This window comes from Oncorhynchus gorbuscha, linkage group LG05 (assembly GCF_021184085.1).
Source record: "Oncorhynchus gorbuscha isolate QuinsamMale2020 ecotype Even-year linkage group LG05, OgorEven_v1.0, whole genome shotgun sequence".
NCBI lineage: Eukaryota > Metazoa > Chordata > Actinopteri > Salmoniformes > Salmonidae > Oncorhynchus > Oncorhynchus gorbuscha.
In genome coordinates, this window is record NC_060177.1 from 47,495,613 (window position 1) to 47,521,175 (window position 25,563).

At 40.6% G+C, this 25,563-nt stretch overlaps 1 protein-coding gene across 2 annotated transcripts; it reads right to left on the minus strand.

Moving 5' to 3' along the window:
• Positions 1–422: 422 nt before the first annotated feature.
• LOC124035983 (G kinase-anchoring protein 1-like) lies at positions 423–23,255 on the minus strand. Of its 2 annotated transcripts, none has more exons than XM_046350004.1 (12): positions 23,120–23,255; positions 10,025–10,257; positions 9,748–9,906; positions 9,410–9,487; positions 7,111–7,258; positions 5,967–5,995; positions 5,642–5,788; positions 5,405–5,491; positions 5,226–5,289; positions 5,049–5,119; positions 4,881–4,961; positions 423–797 (listed from the first exon to the last, which is right to left on the minus strand). In XM_046350004.1, the coding sequence occupies exons 2-12, from the start codon at positions 10,247–10,249 to the stop codon at positions 756–758; spliced, it is 1,131 nt and encodes a 376-aa protein (XP_046205960.1). In that variant the 5' UTR covers positions 10,250–10,257; positions 23,120–23,255; the 3' UTR covers positions 423–755. The 2 variants fall into 2 exon arrangements, with proteins under 2 accessions (XP_046205960.1, XP_046205961.1); XM_046350005.1 differs by having other exon boundaries at positions 23,114–23,243.
• Between the last annotated feature and the right edge of the window lie 2,308 nt (positions 23,256–25,563).

Below are 25,563 nucleotides of genomic sequence, written 5' to 3' on the forward strand. Positions count from 1 at the left end.
AAAGCTTGTGGAAGGCTACCCGCAACGTTTGACCCAAGTTAAACAATTTAAAAGGCAATGAATGCTACCGAATACTAATTGAGTGTTTGTAAACTTCTGACCCACTGGGAATGTGATGAAAGAAATAAAAGCTGAAATAAATCATTCTCTACTATTATTCTGACTTTTCACATTGTTAAATTAAAGTGGTGATCCTAACTGACCTAAGACAGGGAATTTATACTAGGATTAAATCTCAGGAAATGTGAAAAACTGAGTTTAAATGTATTTGACTAAGGTGTATGTAAACTTCGATTTCAATTGTATATGATTTGTCATGAAGAGGCTCCACTAAAAGATGCTAAAGTCTCATCAGCACCAAAAACAGTTTTACATCTGTTGTGTACCATTAGCACATAGTAATATCACAAAAGGAGACATGATTTTACACTGAAAAAGTAGTTTATTTAACTTGCAGTGAAAAAAAAAAAATCACACCTGTCATTTGGCATCACCCCAGAGAAGGCGGGGAGCAGACAGAACAAAAGGAGGAACTGCGATGTCAGTCAACAGAAAACATACAGCCTTCATTTACAAGCCTTTTAATAACTTCTGCAGTGCGGCACATCCAGGAGTTGGTGTGTGTGGTATACAAGGCATGCATAGTGCATGAAGACAAGAGAGTAGAGAGTAACCATACAAACAAATAGACCCTGAAGAATAGGAGTGCTTTGCTTCGTTGTATTTTGCAGTCAATGCTCTTCCCTCTGCAGTCTTCATAGATCAGACTCTGAACACTTTTTCCCCTTCCTGTTTCCCTGCCAATCAGAGGAGACCAGGAAGTATGGAGTGAGTACAGAAAGTTTGACATTGTTAGTTTGTTGGTCTGCTTGTCTGGGGCTTGACTGTCTCCAAGGGCTTAAGACAGCTCAGGAGATTCGACATTTCATGATAATATCCTTAAACTGAAATACACTAACAGTTCAGCATATTTGAGAAGTAATTAATCAAAGTTGGTATATTTATGACATTTTGGCATTACCCAGGCCTCCTTTAAGACTCCATAATATTTCATCTGTAGGTGTTACAAAGCAAAAATGGGTGTTATATGAAGCTTTACCGCTTACTTGGTAATATGAGTAGTATTTTGAGTTCAAAAACAACAAAGAAGAATATTGACAAATAAACACGAATAGCGTTAAAGCCCTAATAACATGTTGAGGCGTGACCTGTTTATGGGCATAATCTTTCCAAATGCCGTTAATCACTTCTCTATTTCATCACCGCATGGAACCTTTCAAGAACACATGTTATCCGTACAGCCCCTTTTAAGCGCAGAACACCAACACGGAACACATCTAGGCTACAGTCCAAACACTTAAAAGACACACCCTATCCCCTCAGCCCTCAAAGTAAGTAGACCCTTCTGATGAGGTATCATGACAAGTATACACTTGCAGGGGAAAGGGGTGAGGGAGGAAGGAATGGTTTTTAAAATGGACTGCCCTTGCCCGGAAATTCATCACTCGTTCATCCCGCGACGATTGTGTTTTTTAAATGCACTACAGTCAATTATGAGTGCATGTCTACTTATTTTAAAATACATAATGAATAATATACAGCTACTGTATGAAAGCTAGCAAATTAATTAGCTAACATTAGCCTACCTAGCTGGAAATTCTGTAGAAGGAAAATGCTTTATTTCTACAATTTCCAAAAGATGTTGCAACAGGGAGAGAGTACAGCTAGATTTACTTTTTATGAGACGTGTTTGTGCCGTCATGTACATTATTTGCACAATTTGTAACTTATTTGCATTCGTTTTTACTTACACTTGTTGTTGACTTCTCCATTGATGTTGTTTTTAAGTTTTCGCTGACTTCGGATGTACAATCGGATGTACAATCGTCGCAATTTGAAATGAGGGGAGTTTCAGGCCTCGGAGTGAACATAATTGTACACTCGCAAACGCAACTAAAAACTAGGGTTGAGGGGCTTAGGTTGCAAACTTCCCTTGCTTGGCTTATCAGTGGGGCCGCCCGCCAAGATGGCGATGGGGATTCCCCCAAGGGCATAAGGCAAGGGTAAGTGGACGAGGGTGTGTCTTTTATGAGTTTGGACAGCAGCCCTACCAGTCAATGCTGGCGCCTTTAACATCACTAAAGACCATGTGCCATTCTACAAAATAATTTTTAAAAATGTTGCCCAATATTCCCAAAGCTATTTTCTATTTTTTTTTGCCTAGGATTCGTGTGCATGTCGCAGGTCGTTTTAAATTATTCTGGAGTCAGTATGTTTTGGTTTTATAACAAACTACATTTACATTGTTTAGCAAGTCATGTTACCCAGCAACATGATAACATGACCATTGACTATGCACACATTCTGATTGCAAGAACTGAAAAGGAATAGGCTACCGCTTCAAAGTACTGTAGGCTGCATATGTAAGAGTGGGGTGTGTATGATTGTGTGTGTTAGAGCAGTGATTCTCAACTGGGGGGGATTTTAAAAAGGTAACCTTCGCACCGAAACTTATTTTGAAAGGACACCGATGTACCACTTATTGTTGATGACTTTACAAGGCCAAACACTAAGATTGTCATGATAATTGATGATTAAGAATTCCTAATGATTGGAGAAAAACAAAACAATTTTAAACACTGGTACGTGTTACTGTTCATTAATATTATTGGACTGGTGTTGATGTTATGTTCTGAGTCTGATAATTTATTACACCCCACTCCTGAATTGGTCTCCTAATTAAAATGGCTTATTCTCCTGAATTGATAACAAGTGTTTTCTCAGTTAACATGGTTGTGTAATGACTTTATTTAATACCATAATTGAGACAGTCTATTTTGCAAGTGAAACCTGCCCAAGAAGGCAGCTGCAACACAACATTATAAAAAGTAACAGTCCATAATATTGGGTCGCGACTCAATAGTCATGGTCAAATTTGGGTCTCCAGGCAAAACCAGTTGAGAACCACTGTTAAAGGATGCATGTGAGAGCAGGTGTAAAGCGGCAGTAAAACTCCTATAGTGTGCAGCCCGCAAAATTCCAGCCCCCCTACTAACGTTGAAGTTCCTGCCTCTTCTTCTGTGGGGTTTATTGGCGGTTGGCATCCAACGTTATGGTGCATTATTACCATCTACTGTAGTAGATCACCCATGCCTCACGCCTATGTACTGGAGTCATAGCTTAAAAATTGACCAATGGAAGTATAAAGAGGGGTTTATGCAGATGCAGGAATGTCCACATACAGGAACGCCCCAAATTGTGGGCTGCAGTTTCACCCTTCTCAAAAAGACGGGACAGGCAGAACAGTGACTGTATGCTAGCAGGATAGTCCATATCTCCAATCTTTTGCACATAGCGATGTTGTTTCCATTAGTGGATGAATTGGCCTAATTTAGCATGTGTGGTAAAGCCTCAACCCTTACCTACCTTTCCAATTCAAATGAGCTTGAAAATGACAACATTTTTATTGTTGTGTGTGCCTACAGCGACAAAACGCAAAAAATTAGACATGTCCTAATTGAGGCATCAAAGCTGACAACCCGCCCACCCAGCTTCGGTTGGAACATTATAATTCAAAACAAAACAATGCATTCTAAAACGCACGTATTTTGTGAGTTTAGGTCATAAGTGAGAGAGAGTGGGTGTGAGGAGATGGGAGAGGGTGTAGGCCTGTGTGTAAAGTTCTCTGAACCGTACAGATGGTTTAATAGCTCTTTGTATCCATAGAGCCAGTCCTTTTTCCTCCTGTAGTCACACTCATTTAGAATGCCTGAAGATTTAACAGAACTTAAAGCTGTGTGTGTGTGAGCAAGTGTTAACCTTCAAGAACATTGATAAGAGGGAGTAGGCCTACTTAAACATTGGGAGCATTAATAGCTAACTGTATGTTACAGTGACTTGTGTTGTTTATGGTGAAAATGCTATTAAAACATTCTGATGTAGCCTAGATAATTCAGTGTTTCCATCCCTTACAATCAAATCAAAGTATGCCTGTAACTCAATGCATTACTTTTTAAATTGAAAAATCTTTCTTTAGGGCCACATTTGAGCAAATTAACTCATGCCATTAGCGCGATTAATTATTTGAATCGTTTGACAGCCCTAAACATGATATACTATACAGGTATATCAACATTCCAGAGTGGGAAATCTGCTACTTTTAAAGATTTGGCCCATACTTCACAGCGAAATTGGTAGGCAATGTAACCAATCACAGTCCTTCTTTAATAACTTGTATAATTGCACCTCCTGCAAATCACCAGAAGAGGGCGATCATTTTAAATCTATTTTCACATTCACTCGGTTGGTAACACTAACAAATTGGATCATAACTCTAAAGGTAGCAGAGATCCCACTCTGTAACTTTGATATGATCATAGAGTATATTATGTTCAACAATATATAGAAAACATTTCCAAATCTAAAATGGTGGTTTGTTTTCAATATTGATGATTAGATTTGTCAATATTCATACATTAAATAAAAAACAAAATGTTCAATCACTCATATAGTAATGAGCTGGACAGAGTGAATGGTTCCGTTTTGTGAACTATTCTGGAGAGTGAGGACTACTGCTGCTGCACTGTTAACTTGGTAATCTTCCTAGAGGTGACTTCCTGCCTGATCTAAGAGTGGAACACACGCACGCACGCACACACACCTTATATTTAAAAAGACATCCCATTCGACTCACAGCTTTACACAGGTTGAACAGCACAACAAACTGGGGGGGTCATTCTACACTGCAGCCTTTACCCCTCTCTCTGAACCAGGCGTGAGCTGTTGGTTTGATTTTAGACAGGGACACTTTATGAGACACTAAATGTGTGTTGTATTGAGTTTTACTTGCAAGTGCGAGGAGTATCTATGTGACGTCTTACCTGATGGTGTTTTGGCTGATCTGTTTGCAAACCTTTCACTTTCGACTTCTCCTGTTCAAGTGAGGCATGTAGTGATGTCACCTGGAGAGAGAAATAAATGTCATTCAACCAGGATGACAGCTTTGCATGGCTTTAATGGTTTGAGACACACGCACAGCACACACACACCTGTGAAGACAGCTCCTCTTTGATATTTAGAAGCTCTTCCACCTGCAATAGGATCTCTGCTTTATCTTTCACTGTGGAGAGAGGAAGAGAATGAATGAGAACAAGTAGGCCTACCTAATGCATCAGTAATGGATTACTGTATCGTCTCAGATTGAATTAGGAGTGCAGTAGCTGTACTCTCTCCCTGCTGCAACATCTTCAGGAGCTGGGAGTTTCTGGCTTTCACTTCTTTGTACTTCACCTGAGGATCGAGAACAATAACACGTTCACACCACCTGTAAATGCCAGATGGCGCTGTTCTGTCTTCTTGACATGCTCCATCCAAAGCCCAGTACAGTATCCATCCAACGACTCACCTCCCATTGTGAAATGACCTTCTTTAACTTCTCGATTTCTTGGTCTTTCTTCTCCAAGTCGTCCTTTAGCTGCTCAGTTCGGGGGTCCTGGGAGGTGTGATGGGAGGCACAGTTAGGCTCTGAGAGATAAGAGTTACCCTGTCCTCCATGGTCTCATCAGCAGTCACTCAATGGTCGAATATAATTTGATCATAAAGCCATTATACTTGGAATGAACTGATTTGCAGTCAGTCTCACCGGTTCATGCTCTGTTGAAGTCGTGACCTCGGCGTCAGTGTTGTTAGAAAACTGCTCCCGTCTTTTTTCCTGCTGTACAATTTTGCTAACGTCATCCTCAAGCTTGTTGAAGAACTTGTCTTCTGGAGGTGTGGGCAGTTTGGTCTCCTGGAGAGTGGATTCAGCATTTGAATTATTAAAATCACACACAACCTACACAATTTGCGCAAGTGCACGTCATATCACCACCTGTCCATTACATTCATCCTTACATTACAGGGTTTAAAACCCTCGACCGAAGTACTGCAAGCCAAACACCGAATACAACAATGATGCCATACCTCACCTCTTTCTCCTGCTTCTTACTAAGCTGATCTGTAACGGAGAATCGTGGTTTTTAAGGAGAATTCAACAAGTCAAGTGAACGTCGTTAAAAAACAGAATAATAACATGAGCGAGGCCACTGAGAAAACAGACAATTATAGCACATTTATACACAGCACCTGCTCAAAGTTGACTGTTAAACAAGTAGTCCTAGTGTTACTGCTATGCTGGTATTGTATTGATGAAATGGGGCAGTGCTCAATGTTAAAGACCCAATGCAGCCTTTTTTCCCCTGAATGTCAAATCCTTTCTGGGTAACAATTTAGTACCTTACTGTGATGGTTTTCAATTAAAATGGTAAAAAAAAGAAACAAGTGTAATTTCTTAAGCAAAAATGTAGGTTGGACTGTCTGGTACTGGTCTGAGAGGGGAGTGGAAAACTGAAAACTAGCGGTTATTGGTGTGGCAGGTAGCCTAGCAGTTAGCAGTTAGGGCCATGAACCGAAGGTGAAAAAACAGTGCCCTTGAGCAAGGCACTTAACCCTAATTGCTCCAAAGTCGCCATTGATAATGACAGACCCTAGCCGTGACCCCACTCTCCAAAGGCTGTCTCAGGGAGAGTTGTGGTATGTAAAAAAATAAAAACATTTCCAATTCACACTTGTACATGTCTGAAATAGGACAAATATAAGCACTCACCTAATGATTTCTTACTAGTGTGTATTATTATTATTGGCTGAGGTTTGGAACGCTTTCTTATTGGTCTTGTTGGGTTCTAACATGAATTATAATTATTACTGTCACTATAAAATCATTTATTGATTAAGGGGAAACAGGAAATATGTGTATGGAAAGTTACTGAGAGAGACGAGGGGGTACAGAAAGTTCACCGTTTGTTCAAACACGTTATTGTTATATATTAACACATTTACCACTTGATGTCACCAGGCAGGCCAAAACTCCATCTCACCAAAACAGGCAGAAATTTCAAGCAGTCTTTTCAAACAGCTCTTACACTAAGATGGCATTATTATAATTTTCACAATTTCACAGTATTATTCCAACCTCATAGTGTGGAAATATATATAAAACACAGGAAAATCAGTAATTTTTTGACTGCACTGGGCCTTTAACATAAGTGTAGCTCTAGCCACTGCTGGTCTCACCCCCCTCTGCCTGGAAGTCCTTCAGAGACACTGTCATCTTCTTGTCTTTTCCCTGCTGGCTCTTCTTCTTGTCTTTCTTCCCTGCCGCTGCTCCTCCTCCTCCTCCTCCTCTGGACTTGGGAGAGGGAGTATCTGTTCCGTCATCATCCTGACAGGAGGCAATTTAAAAGAACAGCATCTGCTTTAATGGAACATTCATTTCCTCATCAAAGAATAAACATTTTGGTCCGAGCCATTTGTGTGTAGTTCTCCCTCTATGGTTCTGATTTCTGTTAATCGTTTAATGACAGATGTTTTGTGACAGGGTGCTGTATACTCATGCCTGATTGCTACTGACAAATTTAAGGACCGGCCCTGGCCGCACCCTGAAATAACTTCCTCTGTTAGTATCCATTAGCTGCTCATCTGTCTGTCCCTTGCTTCCTCCACTACATGCACTCTGTGCATATCTCTGATGGTGTGAGTATCTATAGAAATGCCTCTGCTTGCTGTTCTGCTCAATGAGACAGAGAACAGTTACTGATAAAACAAGTTACTTTTCATCACTCTAAACCAACTAAACTCAAGGAACATCAGTATTTTCATTAAAATAATCTCTCCTGTGGAATCTGACAATGTTCTGGTCTTATATTTGACATGGTTGAAGTTCTGACATGTACTGCGCAGCACAGCACAACCAAATGGCTAGGCTTCAAAATGTTAATGATCATTTTAGTGATACCAGTAACCTAGGTATTGATGAAAAAACAGGCACTACAGGCACTACCCCGGCCCTAACACGATGTACAGTTTTGAGAACAAATATTAATTTTCAGAGTTTGCTGCTTCAGTGTCTTTAATATTTTTGTCAGATGTTACTATGGAATACTGAAGTAGAATTACAAGCATTTCATAAGTGTCAAAGGCTTTTATTGACAATTACATGAAGTTGATGCAAAGAGTCAATATTTTCAGTGTTGACCCTTCTTTTTCAAGACCTCTGCAATCCGCCCTGGCATGCTGTCAATTAACTTCTGGGCCACGTCCTGAATGATTTCAGCCCATTCTTGCATAATCAATGCTTGGAGTTTGTCAGAATTTTTTATTTTTTTGTCCACCTGCCTCTTGAGGATTGACCACAAGTTCTCAATGGGATTAAGGTCTGGGGAGTTTCCTGGCTATGGACCCAAAATATCGAGGTTTTGTTCCCCGAGTCACTTAGTTATCACTTTTGCTTTATGGCAAGGGGCTCCATCATGCTGGAAAAGGCATTGTTCGTCACCAAACTGTTCCTGGATGGTTGGGAGAAGTTGCTCTCAGAGGATGTGTTGTACCATTCTTTATTCATGGCTGTGTTCTTAGGCAAAATTGTGAGTGAGCCCACTCCCTTGGCTGAGAAACAACCCCACACATGAATGGTCTCAGGATGCTTTACTAAGGCATGACACAGGACTGATGGTAGATTTTTTCCATATGCCCCAAACAATCGAAAAAGGGGATTCAGAGAAAATTACTTTACCCCAGTCCTCAGCAGTCCAATCCCTGTACCTTTTGCAGAATATCAGTATGTCCCTGATGTTTTTCCTGTAGAGAAGTGGCTTCTTTGCTGCCCTTCTTGACACCAGGCCATCCTCCAAAAGTCTTCACCTCACTGTGCATGCATATGCACTCACACCTGCCTACTGACATTCCTGAGCAAGCTCTGCACTGGTGGCGGCCTGAAGCCTTCTTCACAACAATTGAACCGCTCTCCTTGAATTTCTTGATGATCCGATAAATGGTTGATTTAGGTGCAATCTTACTAGCAAAAATATCCTTCCTGTGAAGCCCTTTTTGTTCAAAGCAATGATGACGGCACGTGTTTCCTTGCAGATAACCATGGATGACAGAGGAAGAACAATGATTCCAAGCACCACCCTCCTTTTGAAGCTTCCAGTCTGTTATTCAAACTCAATCAGCATGACAGAGTGATCTCCAGCCTTGTCCTCATCAACAATCACACCTGTGTTAACAAGAGAATCACTGACATGATGTCAGCTGGTCCTTTTGTGGCAGGGCTGAAATGCAGTGGAAATGTTTTTGCGGGATTCAGTTAATTTGCATAGCAAAGAGGGACTTTGCAATTAATTGCAATTCATCTGATTACTCATCATAACATTCTGTAGTATATGCAAATTGCCATCATACAAACTGAGGCAGCAGACTTTGTGAAAATTAATATTTGTGTCATTCTCAAAACCTTTGGCCAAGACTGTATAATGTCGGGGTCCATCGGGCTCGGGTAGCAGAGCTCTAGTGCTGCATTGGGGGAGTATGGTACCTGTTTGTGCTCCTCAAACTCCAGTTTACTCATAATCAGTGCCTTCTCCAGGTCTGCCTCATACAGCTCACTCGTTAACTGCATTGGTCAGAAACAAAGACGAAGATTAAGGATGGGATTAGCTGGGGGATATCAGGTAAGGGTAACATCCATAAGAAATTATAATGCCCATTCATGCCCACCATGTCAGGTGTTACCATGAGCCCTGTTCAGAAACAACCCCTAAGCAATCATGTAGATATGAAGAAAATAAATGTAGTTGTAGGACCATATTTCACCATATCTCTAAAACCTATTTGATCCTCTCAGATCGGGGGGGGAAATCTGTCAGGTTCTACCTGGTAGTCCCTCTGTTTCCATTGCTGCCAGCCTTCCGGGGGCATGGATTGGTCCCCTGCTGCGGGATGGAGTAGCTCATTGGCCACACCCTGCAGCGACAGGGAGGGGGGCGGGGCAGAGGACTTCTGAGGGAGCTTCTTAAAGGCAAGACTCCTTAACTGGGGACAGGAGACAGGAGTCATCATCAGTCCACAAGGTCAGTTGAAATAGTAAAACTGAAACCTTTGAGACCTGATGTTGGGTTCAGCGAGAAGTTTAAATGCCCCTGCCAGTCACCTCATTGGCCTCGCTCTGTTGCTGCTCTCGCTTCTTCTTCCTCTTCTCCTTCTTGCCGTTGCTCGCGGTAGATTTCCCCTCGGTTGCCTTCCCAGGCCGACCCTTTCCAGAGTCCCGGCCACCTCTGGTCTTTCCTGACTCCAAATCGGAGTCCGAATCAGAGTCAACCTGAAGCAGGGCAAAGCGAGAAGCTGTGGTGTGGACGGAGATCATTGCTGATGCCATCTGCTGACCTATGCACAACAAACAAGATACACGCAGAAAGAAAACACGTCAAATTAGGCAATGCATAACAAAACCTATCTAATCTGAACCTCTCCAGTGCAACCCTAACAATAAACAAAAAGAAAGCCATAAAAAACAGACCCAATACCATAGAGATCCTATTAAATTACTAGAGGACTACGTAATGAAGCCTCAAACTTCCAGAATGGGATGAAAATTGCAGCCATATTGGTCAGGAAGAAATCCAAACCAGTCTAATTGGAAAGAATGACAGAGGCATAATCCTGATTTTACCGATGTAGGAAAATAAAATGCAGGCATGTGATGTAACATATATTGTGTATTACAATTATTGTCAACCTATAATATTGTCAAATAGAGCGTTCAGAAAGTATTTATATCCCTCGACTTAATCTACATTATGTTGTAGCCCGAATACAATACCCCATAATGACAAAGCCAAAACATGTTTTTAGAAATTGTTGCCCTTCTTTAAAAAAAAAAAAAAAATATAGGAATATCTCATTTACATAAGTATTTACACCCCTGAGTCAATACGTTAGAATCACCTTTGGCAGCGATTACAGCTGTGAGTCTTTCTGGGTAAGTCTCTTAAGTGCATTGCACAGCTGGACTGTACAATATTTGCACATTCTTCAAGCTGTCAAGTTGATTGTTGATCCTTGCTAAACAGCCATTCAATTCTTGCCGTAGATTTTCAAGCCGATTTAAATAAAAATTGTAACTAGGCCACTCAGGCACATTCAATGTTGTCTTGGTAAACAACTCCAGCATATATCTGGCCCTGGGTTTAATGTAGTTATCCTGCAAAAAGGTGAATTTGTCTCCCAAGGTTTGTTGGAAAGCAGACTGATTTTACCTGCGCTTAGCTCTATTCCATTTCTTTTTATCTTAAATAACTTCCTAGTCCTTGCCGATGACAAACATACCCATAACATGTGCAGCCACCACCATGCCTGAAAATATGAAGTGTGGTACTCAAGTGATGTGTAGTGTTTGCCCCAAACATAACACTTTGTGTTCAGGACATAAAGTTCATTTCCTTGACACTGGAATATTTTGGAATATTTTTAGGTACAGGCTTCCTTCTTTTCACTTCGTCATTTAGGTTAATATTGTGGAGTAACTACAATGTTGTTGGTCCATCCTCAGTTTTTTGTCCAGTTTTAGTCACCCGTGGCCTCGTGGTGAAATCCCTGAGCAGTTTACATCCTCTCCGTCAACTGAGTTAGGAAGGACGCCTGTATCTTTGTAGTGACTGGGTGTGCTGATACACCACCCAAAGTGTAATTAATAACTTAAACATGCTCAAAGGGATATTCAATGTCTGCTTTTATATTTTAACCCATGTACCAATAGGTGCCCTTCTTTGCGAGGCATTGGAAAAGCTCCCTGGTCTTTGGTTGATATTCACTGCTAGACTGAGAGGCCGTACAGATAATTGTATGTGTGGGGTACAGAGATGGGGTACTCATTCAAAGATCATGTTAAACACTATTATTGCACACAGAGTACATGCAACTTGAACAATTTTTTTACTACTGAACATATTGAGGCTTACCATAAAAGGAGTTGAATACTATACTTATTGACTCCAAACATTTCAGCTTTTCATTTTAAAATTAATTTGTAAAAATGTCTAAAAACGTAATTCCACTGACATTATGGATTATTGTGTAGGCCATTGACAATCAATTTCAAATTCAGACCAACACAAAATGTAAAGAGGTGTGAATACTTTGAAGGCACTGTACTTATAAATACAGATTATACAAGGGGGTATTCTGTGTAAATAGCCTCTAAAATATATCTTAACAGACCAGAAATGTCTACATTTTGGTTCTTAGAAAGCTGTGAATACGATGATAAAATATCAGTTCTTGTTGCATTTACAACTTGTATAAGTCCTATCATCAACTGAATGGATTGTTTGGCATACAGTACATTCGGAAAGTATTCAGACCCGTTGACTTTTTCCACATTTTGTTATGTAACATGCTGACCATACCGGACACGTCACGTCATTGTTATTCAATTATTGCGCGTCAATGAGCGTCTGCGACGCCAAGGGTTAAAATTGAAGTCATTCCTATTTCTGACGCAGATCGCGCTGAAAGTCCTGCCTCTCCCATCTCCTCATTGGTTTGTAGAAGCAGGTACCCACGTGCCATCTCCTCATTGGTTATACCCACGTGGGTGATTGAAAGACGTACTTTGTTGCCGGTTGTCGTGGTAATACTATGAAAGTTTAGATGCGATCACCACATAAGTTCAAAGATGAAAAAGCCTGGAAGGAGGATCGATGACTAGAAACGATTCGGTTGGCAGTTTTAATTAATTGTCGGAGTAGAGGTCCTTGTGCAATTCAGGTAAAATAACAACTCAATGTTTATATCCCAGGACAAATTAGCTAGCAACAGCAAGCTAGCTAAATAGGACAAATTAACATTAGCTAGCAAGTGCAAGCTAACTAGCTAAATTGCCATACATGTTCAATGCTTTTCGACCTGTCCCCAAATTAATGTTATTGGTTCAGTTTGTTTTGATATTTTAACCTGCGTGTCGTGATCGTGTTTGTTGTGGGGGGGGCAAAATAAATTTATGCACTATGGCGCACGCACGCAGCCGGTTTGGGTTGCGTATTACAGCCTTATTCTAAAACTGATATTTACTTTTTCCTCAATCGACACACAATACCCCATTATGACAAACACAAAAAACTGAAATATCACATAGACATAATTATTCAGACCAGTTACTCAGTACTTTGTTGAAGCGCCTTTGGCAGCGATTAGAGTCTCTCTCTCCCTCTCTCATTGTCCTGTTGGAAGGTGAACCTTCACACCAGTCTGAGGTCCTGAGCGCTCTGGAGCAGGTCTTCATCAAGGATCTCTGTACTTTGTCCGTTCATCTTTCCCTCGATCTGGACTAGTCTTCCAGTCCCTGCCACTGAAAAACATCCCCACAGCATAATGCTACCACCACCATGCTTCACCGCAGGGATGGTGCCAGATTTCCTCCAGATGTGACGGTTGGCATTCATGCCAAAGAGTTCAATCTTGGTTCCATCAGACCAGAGAATCTTGTTTCTCATGGCCTGAGAGTCCTTTAGGTGTCTTTTGGCAAACTCCAAGTGGGTAGTCATGTGCCTTTTACTGAGGAGTGGCTTCCATTTGGCCACTCTATCATAAAGGTCTGATTGGAGGTGTGCTGCAGAGATGGTTGTCCTTCTGTAAGTCTCATCCATCTCCACTGAGAAATTCTGGAGCTCTGTCAATGTGACCACCAGGTTCTTGGTCGTCTCCCAGACCAAGGCCATTCTCCCCCGATTCCTCAGTTTGGCTGAGCGGCCAGCTCTAGGAAGAGTCTTGGTGGTTCCAAACTTCTTCCATTAAAGAATGATGGAGGCCCCTGTGTTCTCGGGGACCTTCAATACTGCCAATATGTATTAGTACCCTTCCCCAGATCAACACAATCCTGTCTCGGAGCTCTACGGACAATTCCTTCGACCTCATGGCTTGGTTTTTACTCTGACATGGACTGTCAACTGTGGGACCTTATATAGACAGGTGTGGGCCTTGTCCAATTGTAGAAACATCCCAAGGATGATCAATGGAAACAGGATGGACCGGAGCTCAATTTCGAATCTCATAGCAAAGGGTCTGAATTAGGGTTGCAAAATTCAGTTGGTGGATTCCCAGAATAAGAAGGGAATAAGCAGGAAATCCAGAAATCTCCAACCAGGAATGCAGGGGATTTATTGTAAGTTCCTGGAATTTTGCAACCCTAGTCTGAATACTTGTGTAAATAAGGTCTCTGTTTTCATTTTTAATACATTTGCAAACATTTCTAAAAACCTGTTTTTGGTTTGTCATTATGGTGTATTGTTTGTAGATTTTTTCATCCATTTTAGAGTACGGCTGTAACTAGGAATGGACGATATAGTCGGTGAACATATCAGAATTGGCCAATATTAGCGAAAAATGCCAAGATCGGTATCGGCCCAATGTCTAGTTCAACGCCGATGTGAAAAACTGATGTCAAAGCTGACGTGCATACCTATATAACGTAAGTACATGATGTAATGACGCATTAAATTTTGCACTACACCTGCGACACGGCATTCCTAACCTAGCCACAATGTCTGCTGTGTGGATTGAGCAAACAAGTCATTTGAATGAGCAAGAATTTCTGCGAGATAACTCAAATGCAAAATCCATTAACGCCAAGATAATGGAATTCATTGCCCTTGACAGTCAACCGTTCTCTGTCGTGGGTGATGTTGGCAACTGATCGAGCGCCAGTACATACTAACGTTACCAAGTGCGCTATTGTTCAGATGTTGCCCTACCGGAGTTACACAGTAGTAGAGTCACTGCTATTAGCCTCAAGACATACTACGGAATGCCATTGGGTCTTTGAATGTCAAAAAAGATACACGTCAAATAACACAATTTGACAATGACACTGTTTAACGCGTTAAATATGCTTTTCATTTGACACGTCAAATAACACAGTTCTATTTTTGCATGTTGTGTGTTCTGAATTTGCACGTGCAAGCCAAGTGCCACCACTACTATCAGTAGCACTGTCAAAGTTGTAAAAAAAAGGCTGCAAACAAGCAAACACCGGCAACAAACGATTGGTTTACAAAACCGCGTTGGTAATAAAGCATTATTTGTTCGACTGCAACTTCTGGGGTAGCTAGCTAGCTAGCTTTAGCTTGGTACCTAGTTAGCACCAATACAACAAGCCTGAAAACAATGACCAGTAGAAACTGCAGGCATTTTCACTATTCTTAGCAATGATTTAGGAATGCTTGTGAGTAAGTATTAGCTAGGTAGCCACTTGTTGTTCGCCTATTGAAATTGAACAGCTAGCCAGCTACTTAACCCTGTTGCCCAAAGCTAACGTTATAAGCAGCCAGCTAGCTTCTTCTGGCTAGTGAGGCTCGACCTGACCGGCTTGTGTTGTAAAGTTAGCCACAATAAGGATTAGGCACAATAGTGGAATTTGCTGTTTGCCTTCAAAATAATTGTACCTATTTGAAAGATATGCAGAAAGTTACAATTGGTGGAATGTCATATTTAGACTAGATAATGTTAAACAAGGTTGGAATGTGAAGCAATGAAATGGGGTATCAGTCGACTCAGTGACACTCACAGAACACAACTGTTTAGAGTTTATGCAAATATTAGCGAAGTAGCTCTTATCGCGAGACTGCGACTGTGTGAAATCATCTTCCCAGACAGCCTATTGTGTGTATTGACAATCATATTGCTCTGTACAGCTTTACATAAGGATTGGTGATCAATGAAATGGAGTAACAGTCTACTCAATACCCAAGATATTCAGAGTTATCAGACTCCAAAACAGCCTCGCTAGAGGATTCTGGTCCTTGGATTATGATTTTAACACCGATACCGATTATTGGAGGACCAAAAAAAGCCGATCTGTGTATATATACACACAGTTTAAGTTAACATACACCTTAGCCAAATACATTAAAACTCGGTTTTTCACAATTCCTGACATTTAATACTAGTAAAACTTCCCTGTCTTAGGTCAGTTAGGATCAAGACTTTATTTTAAGAATGTGAAATGTCAGAATAATAGTAGTTATTTCAGCTTTTATTTATTTCACTACGTTCCCAGTGGGTCAGAAGTTTACATACACTCAATTAGTATCTGGTAGCATTGCCTTTAAATGGTTTAACTTGGGTCAAACTTTGCGGGTAGCCTTCGACAAGCTGGGTGAATAAGTTAAGTTGGGTGAATTTTGGCCCATTCCTACTGACAGAGCTGGTGTAACTGAGTTAGGTTTGTAGGCCTCCTTGCTCGGACATGCTTTTTCAGATCTGCCCAAAACTTTTATATAGGATTGAGGTAGGGACTTTGTGATGGCCACTCCAATACCTTGCCTTTGTTGTCCTTAAGCCATTTTGCCACAACTTTGGAAGTATGCTTGGGGTCATTGTCCATGTGGAAGACCCATTTACTGCCAAGCTGTAACTTCCTGACTGAGGTTTTGAGATGTTGCTTCAATATATCCAGATAATTTTCCTACCTCATGATGCCATCTATTTTGTGAAGTGCACCAGTCCCGCCTGCAGCAAAGCACCCCCACAACATGATTCTGCCACCCCCGTGCTTCACGGTTGGGATGGTGTTCTTCGGCTTGCAAGCCTCCCCCTTTTTCCTCCAAACATAATGATGGTCATTATGGCCAAACAGTTCTATTTTTGTTTCATCAGACCAGAGGACATTTCTCCAAAAGGTATGATCTTTGTCCCCATGTGCAGTTGCAAACCGTAGTCTGGCTTTTATATGGTGGTTTTGGAGCAGTGACTTCTTCCTTGCTGAGCGGCCTTTCAGGTTATGTCGATATAGGACTCGTTTTACTGTGGATATAGATACTTCTGTACCCGTTTCCTCCAATATCTTCACAAGGTTCTTTGCTGTTGTTCTGGGATTGATTTGCACTTTTCGCACCAAACTATGTCAATCTCCAGGAGAAAGAACGCGTCTCCTTCCTGAGTGGTATGACGTCTGCGTGGTCCCATGGTGTTTATACTTGCGTACTATGATGAACGTTGTACAGATGAACGTTGTACCTTCAGGCATTTGGAAATTGCTCCAAATGATGAACCAGACCATTTTTTTTCTGAGGTCTTGGCTGATTTCTTTTAATTTTCCCATGATGTCAAGCAAAGAGGCACTGAGTTTGAAGGCAGACCTTGAAATACATCCACAGGTCCACCTCCAATTGACTCAAATTATGCCAATTAGCCTATCAAAAGTTCCTAAAGCCATGACATAATTTTCTGGAATTTTCCAAGCTGTTTAAAGGCACAGTCATCTTAGTGTTTGTAAACTTCTGACCCACTGGAATTGTGTTACAGTGAATAAGTGAAATAATCTGTCTGTAAACAATTGTTGAAAAAAGTACTTGTGTCATGCACAAAGTAGATGTCCTAACCGACTTGCCAAAAATATAGTTTCTTAACAAGAAATTTGTGGAGTGGTTGAAAAATGAGTTTTAACGACTACAATCTAACTGTATGTAAACTTCCGACTTCAACTGTATTTGTAATAATGACAATTACAACAATACTGAATGAACAATGAACACTTATTTTAACTTAATATAATACATAAAGAAAATGTCTCAAATAAATAATGAAACATGTTAAATTTGGTTTGAATAATGCAAAACAATGTTGGAGAAGAAAGTAAAAGTGCAATATGTGCCATGTAAAAAAGCTAGAGTTTAGGTTCCATGCTCAGAACATGAGAACATATGAAAGCTGGTGGTTCCTTTTAACATGAGTCTTCAATATTCCCAGTTAAGAAGTTTTAGGTTGTAGTTATTATAGGAATTATAGGACTATTTCTCTCTATACCATTTGTATTTCATATACCTTTGACTATTGGATGTTCTTATACGCACTTCAGTATTGCCAGCCTAATCTCGGGAGTTGATAGGCTTGAAGTCATAAACAGCGCTGTGCTTCAAGCATTGCTAAGAGCTGCTGGCAAATGCAGTACAGTGCTGTTTGAATGAATGCTTATGATCCTGCTAATGCCTACCACCGCTCAGTCAGACTGCGCTTTCAAATCATATACTTAATTATAACATAATAAACACACAGAAATACGAGCCTTAGGTCATTAATATGGTCAAATCCGGAAACAATCAATTCGAAAACAAAACGTTTATTCTTTCAGTGAAGTATGGAACCTTTCCATAGTCTAAATATTGCTGTTACATTGCACAACCTTTAATGTTATGTCATCATTATGTAAAATTCGGGAATATTAATTAGTCTTTATACAGTTCGCAATGTGCCAGGCGGCCCAAACTGCTGCAAAAACCCTGACTCTGCTTGCACTAAACGCAAGATTTCCCATAGTTTCCCTAGTTAATATTGCCTGCTAACATTAATTTATTTTAACAACACATGCAGGTTTAAAACATTATACTTGTGTATTGATTTTAAGAAAGGCATTGATGTTTATGGTTAGGTATAATTTGTGCAACAAAAGTGCATCGACTCGATGAAATCAGCCCTAATTAAATCGGCATTGCCGATTAATCGGTCGACCTCTAATCCACGCAGTATTGTTTTCCCTCTGAAATAGTGTTCAATACACATAGGTTGACAATAAATGTGGCTCGATTCACAATTGTTTCAGAGTCCTGCAATAAGAGCAACGATGCTAATGTTCTCTGGGTGTCACTGAGTAGACTGATACCCCATGTCATTGATCCACAATCCATAGGTAAGACTGTACACAAAAATAAGTATCCCCCAATACATTTCTAAAGTATAATACATCCACTGTGATTTCAACAGATTTGTCAAATTAACAAATTATTATCTTTTGTTGACGCAATACAACAACAATCCAACCTCGTTTAGCATGATCTATTCAATTATGGAATAATTCTACTATTTGTATGCATTTGCATCACCGTCAATGACATTTTTAATTTGAAGGCTAACTGCAAAGTCCACTATTGTGGCAAGCTTCACAGATGGGTCCGACCACCATTAGTCAAATAAGAACGGTCTTATAAACTAGGGTTATTTTAGATGACACCTAGATATATAGTTAGCTAGCTATAGTTAGCTAGCTAACTATAGCTACTGAAACCTGATTGTCGTTTTGCTATGTTTTTGGGGAAGAATATTGTTTGCATCCATGAGCTAGCTAGCTTTTTTTCTATGACCAGCACTGTAGTTGCACGAGACAACTTTACCAGCATCATACGAGTAAATGCCAACAAAATTACTTTTTGGTCTGTGTGGTGTGTGTGTGTGGGTGTAACCTTTATTTTACTAGGCAAGTCAGTTAAGAACAATTTTTTATTTACAATGACGCCCTACCCCGGCTAAACCCAGACGATGCTGGGCCAATTGTGAGCCGCCCTATGGGACTCCCAAACAGGACTGGATCTTACACTTAGATGCAGTGCCTTAGACCGTTGCATCCATGTGTGTGTGTATGTGTTAACTATTTAACTGTACTAGAATGCTTAAAAGGCTGCTAAAATTGTAAATATCGGTATCGTTATTTTTGTCAAGGAAAATATTGGATATTGGTATCTGCCAAAAATGTAATATCGGTGCATCACTAGTTGTAACGTAACAAAATGTGGAAAAATGGAAGTGGTCTGAATACTTTCCGAATGCACTGTATTTGCAGGTAATACAAATGTAAAAACAAATTAATCATTATTCTAAAACTGGCTAGCTAGCTAACAAACATACAGTGCAGATAAATTGCTTAAATTCATTAGAAATAAGCTTTGTGTGTGTGTATGGAACATTTCTGAGATCTTACTTCAGCTCATGAAACACAGGACCAACACTTTACATGTTGCATTTATATTTTTGATCAGTATAGTATTATAATTCCCTTATTATATGCCCAATACAATGTGAATGCCTGGTTCTACAATTAGCTAGCCTGCCTACTTCTGATCTTCAACTAAAAGACAGCCTACATTATAGCGAGCAATCAAAGTAGTAAAACACTTGCTGGCTAGCTAGCTAGCTGGATGGAGATTCGTTTTACATATCACTTGATGCTGCTGCACTTGCCCAATGGACTAAAGGTGCCTAACGTTACTCCTTATAGTCCAATATGACTTTACATATTCTGACTGAAGGTGAATTGGCTCTAGAAGCCAAAACAGACAAATACTTCATCTAAACTTGAATCAATGCTGTAATAAAAACAAAAAGATCACATCAGAATAATTTCACAAATGCTAAATACACACTTATGTACACAGTTAAGTCCGTTTTAACACAGTGAAAGTCGACAGTACTTTTGTGTCATCTGTCTTCAGTTAAAACACAGGTATTCAGAGCAACCTGGTCTCAGAACATTTAGAATTTTTCTGTATGAAAATCTGTGTCACTCCATTTACCAACACTATAAATTTATCTAAATGTATTTTTATTTTTATTTCACCTTTATTTAACCAGGTAGGCTAGTTGAGAACAGGTTCTCATTTGCAACTGCGACCTGGCCAAGATAAAGCATAGCAGTGTGAACAGACAACACAGAGTTACACATGGAGTAAACAATTAACAAGTCAATAACACAGAGAAAAAAGGGGAGTCTATATACAATGTGTGCAAAAGGCATGAGGAGGTAGGCGAATAATTACAATATTGCAGATTAACACTGAAGTGATAAATGATCATGTACAGGTAGAGATATTGGTGTGCAAAAGAGCAGAAAAGTAAATAAATAACAACTGTGGGGATGAGGTATGTGAAAATGGGTGTGCTATTTACCAATAGATTATGTACAGCTGCAGTGATCGGTTAGCTGCTCAGCTAGCTGATGTTTGAAGTTGGTGAGGGAGATAAAAGTCTCCAACTTCAGCGATTTTTGCAATTCGTTCCAGTCACAGGCAGCAGAGTACTGGAACGAAAGGCGGCCGAATGAGGTGTTGGCTTTAGGGATGATCAATGAGATACACCTGCTGGAGCGCGTGCTACGGATGGGTGTTGCCATCGTGACCAGTGAGCTGAGATAAGGCGGAGCTTTGCCTAGCATGGCCTTGTAGATGACCTGAAGCCAGTGGGTCTGGCGACGAATATGTAGCGAGGGCCAGCCGACTAGAGCATACAAGTCGCAGTGGTGCGCAAGTCGCATAAGGTGCTTTAGTGACAAAACGGATGGCACTGTGATAAACTGCATCCAGTTTGCTGAGTAGAGTGTTGGAAGCAATTTTGTAGATGACGTCGCCGAAGTCGAGGATCGGTAAGATAGTCAGTTTTACTAGGGTAAGCTTGGCAGCGTGAGTGAAGGAGGCTTTGTTGCGGAATAGAAAGCCGATTCTTGATTTGATTTTCGATTGGAGATGTTTGATATGGGTCTGGAAGGAGAGTTTGCAGTCTAGCCAGACACCTAGGTAATTATAGGTGTCCACATATTCAAGGTCGGAGCCATCCAGTGTGGTGATGCTAGTCGGGCATGCGGGTGCAGGCAGCGATCGGTTGAAAAGCATGCATTTGGTTTTACTAGCGTTTAAGAGCAGTTGGAGGCCACGGAAGGAGTGTTGTATGGCATTGAAGCTCGATTGGAGGTTAGATAGCACAGTGTCCAATGACGGGCCGAAAGTGTATACAATGGTGTCGTCTGCGTAGAGGTGGATCAGGGAATCACCCGCAGCAAGAGCAACATCATTGATATATACAGAGAAAAGAGTCGGCCCGAGAATTGAACCCTGTGGCACCCCCATAGAGACTGCCAGGGGACCGGACAACATGCCCTCCGATTTGACACACTGAACTCTGTCTGCAAAGTAATTGGTGAACCAGGCAAGGCAGTCATCCGAAAAACCGAGGCTACTGAGTCTGCCGATAAGAATATGGTGATTGACAGAGTCGAAAGCCTTGGCAAGGTCGATGAAGACGGCTGCACAGTACTGTCTTTTATCGTATGATATGGTATGTATTACATTTGGGGATGTCTATCACCATTTCATATAATATATTACAAAATTACAATTCTTATATGTTACGAATTTGAAAAATGTATGTTTGCTAAATGTATGATATGTTACATTCTATATTGTTGTGGCTAATGCTAACATACGCTAGCTTAACATCAGCTAGCCTAGGGGTTAGGGCTAAGTTTGGGAATTAGGTTAAAGGGTTAGCTAAAAGAGTTAAGTTTAGCTAACATGCTAAGTAGTTGTAATGTAGCAAAAAAATGTAAGTAACATGTAAGTAGTTGAAAAGTTGCTAATTTGCTCTAAATGCTGAGATTCGAAGAAATCATTGGGTTGCTAGAAGTTCAGGGTTAGCTAAAAATGATAAGATTAGGGTTAGCTAACATGCTAAGTAGTTGCAAAGTATCTAAAAAGTAGGTAAGCAGTTGAAAATGTGTTAATTTGATCAAATTGTCCATGATGAGATTCGAACGTTTGCGTTATACGCCCGACCAACCACCGCCCTTCCGCCTTTAGTAACCATACCAAACATAACATACCTATTTGATTACACCGGATTTACGTTGACCACGTTACGTCTAGTCTATGAGAGCAGGCTGTTCGGGGAGACAGGTAGCTAATTAGCACAGGTAGTCAGTCCACTGTCGTCTGCTTTCCGTAAACATGCGCTGTAACATGGAAATAAAACCGTGTGGGAACCCTAACCCAATTAAGGTGTGTAACGTTTTTTATTTTGTATTATTGTTTCTCGCTGATATTGAATAAGGTCCTTATGCTTCCAAAAACCGTACCGAAAATTGTGTTAATGTTCAGACAGAGCGTCGGGGCGATTTAAAAAAAAAAACTCCCTCGTACAGACGACGACTTCGCCCAATGATTTAGCTATGTGGAATGGAACTGAGAGTCACGATGAAGGGCTACTACTAGTCTAACTGTCTCGTAATGGCATGTCACTTATTTAGCTAACTGGGTTGCCTTTATAGTCGGTTGACACTTTCAAACTAAATGTATAACTCGGCGCAGAGGGGAGTGGTCATTCGGTAATTGGATAACTAAACGTTACTTTAGCTAGATAAGTTAACTTATGCTACTGAAAGAAACTGTCGTCCGATTAGCTTGGTTCAAAGAAAGCATCGAATGTCGTTGCCTAGCTAGCTAAGTCAGATAAAACAGCTCTAGCTACATATATTGCAGCCATATCCATATGCAGCTGTAAACTAACACCGCTAAGTAGCTAGCTCGTATTATGGTTCGTTTACATGAAACTCATGCTTTTATAATTTGGAAATCAGTTCATTAAATATTGCATTGGCAATGTTTGAGGGGAAAATATTAATAAACCAAAAATGTAATTCAAAACATACTTTCACCTGTTCAAGTAGCTAGCTAGCTAGATACCACACGTTCACTTTCCGTCGGCAAAGTAACTACGGTGGCCCAGTTGCCTAAAAAGTATTCTACAAGACAAAACGGGCCCGTGATGGCGAACTCTGGTCTCAGGAAGGCATATGCAAATGAGTTCACGTCAGTAGAGGGAGACAGGTCTACTTTTGCAACACTGTAGTAATGACTGCCTTTCCAGACCAAACTGCCTCAACATTTATTTATTTAATTTAACTAGGCAAGTCAGTTAAGAACAAATTATTATTTACAATGATGGCCTACCCTGACCAAACCCGGTCAACGCTGGGCCAATTGTGTGCCACACTATGGGACTCCCAATCACAGCCGGTTGTGATACAGCCTGGACATACCGTGCCTTAGACCGCTGCACCACTCGGAAGCCCTTCATCTGAAGAGACTTTACATCATTTAATAGTACTTTTTTTGTCCCCCACCATTAAACCCGAGGAGGACTATGGATCTATCTCCATACATTCTTAAGTTAGTCACACGCAATATTTCAGACAACACTGCCCCGATTTTGCACAAACCTGGTTGAATGAAGCGTATTTACACAATTACACTTGTTGGCCCAAGGGTGGCACTATAGTAATCAACTGCAATTCCAAAATTTGAACAAGCATATATCCTGTCCCAGTCATGAGATTCTGTGCAGATATGCAGCTCCTCATGTGCAGTATGTTTCCCATAAGAACCTATTACATTTCCTGCAAATTAGACTGAATACTTGTTACTAATTAGCACAGGGGGAGCAGCATCACTCGTGCGAGGTGACATGTTTACTGTTGCCTTTGTTGTTTTACTTTTTATGCGCTTTGAGATTTTTTGAAAAGGGCTACACAAGTAACAATGTATGTATGACTGCTGGTCTGACCAATCGGAATCCACACTTTAGGATTGTTTTGATCACGCGGACTGGGAAATGTTCTGGGCAGCCTCAGAGAATAACATCGATCTATACGCTGACTCGGTGAGTGAGTTTACAAGGAAGTGCATTGGAGATGTTGTACCCACTGTGACTATTAAAACCTACCCTAACCAGAAACCATGGATGGATGGCGGCATTAGCGCAAAACTGAAAGCGCAAATCACTGCATTTAACCATGGAAAGAGGACTGGGAATATGGCTGAATATAAACACTGTAGTTATGAATTCCGCAAGGTAATCAAACAAGCCAAATGTCGGGGCAAAGTGGAGCCGCAATTCAACAGCTCAGACACGTATGTGGCAGGGTCTACAGGCAATTACTACATAAAAACTACAAAAAGAAAACCAGCCACGTCATGGACACTGACATATTGCATCCTGTCGGGCTGTATCACCGCCTGGTACGGCAACTGTACTGCCCTGTACCGCCCAACAGCAAGGCTCTCCAGAGGGGGGTCTCTCCAGGGCACCTACAGCATCCACAGGAAGGCCAAAAAGATCAAGGACAACAGCCACCTGAGCCACTGCCTGTTCACCCTGTTACCATCCAGAAAGCGAGGTCAGTACAGGTGCATCAAAGCTGGGATCGAGAGATCGAAGCTGTTTTTCAATCTCAAGGCCATCAGGCTGCTAAACAGCAATCACTAATTCAGAGAGGCTGCTGCCTACATAGAAACTCACTAGTCACTTTAAACAATTGCACTTTAATCATGTTTACATATCTTACATTACTCATCTCATATGTAAAGTATATACTGTATCTTATGCCATCTATTGCATCTTGCCTATGGCGCTCGGCTGTCACTCATCCATATATTTATATGTACATATTCTTATTCCATCCCTTTAGATTTGTGTGTATTAGGTAGTTGTTGAGGAATTGTTAGATATTATTGCACTGTCGGAACATATCACAACACTTGCATTAACATCTGCTAACCATGTGTATGTGACCAATAAGATTTGATTTGCAACGTTGTATCATGATCATCAGTGGTGTAGTAGTGAGTATAGGGGAGTCCATTTTACGTCTGTCACTTTCGGTTGAATTGTAAACGACTGGTATGTCCTAGAAACATTGTTACAGTGTGTAATGCTAAAATGTGCATGTTTGTATAAAAATATTTTCAATCTACCTCAATCTCCTTAATTTTTTCTAAAATTGTTACTTTGTGCGCCGATCTCCCCTACGGCGCCCTGTTTTCACATACATTTATGACTTTTCCCATATTTTTTTCAGGTTTTCACTCTGAAAACCACACCTTTTCTTTTATAGAAAGACAAAAAAAAAATATGTTCTAAGTACACAACAATATTTAAACCACGTAACCGTGTGTAGTTGGCCTCTAATTCAATTGCACACCTAGCAAGAGACCATTTAGCTAGCATTACTTCTGTTGGGTGAATTGGGAATAAGTAGGGTAATTATTGCATTTCTGTCTTCTGTGATTTAGGAAACATTGGAGAATTTCATAAATGTAT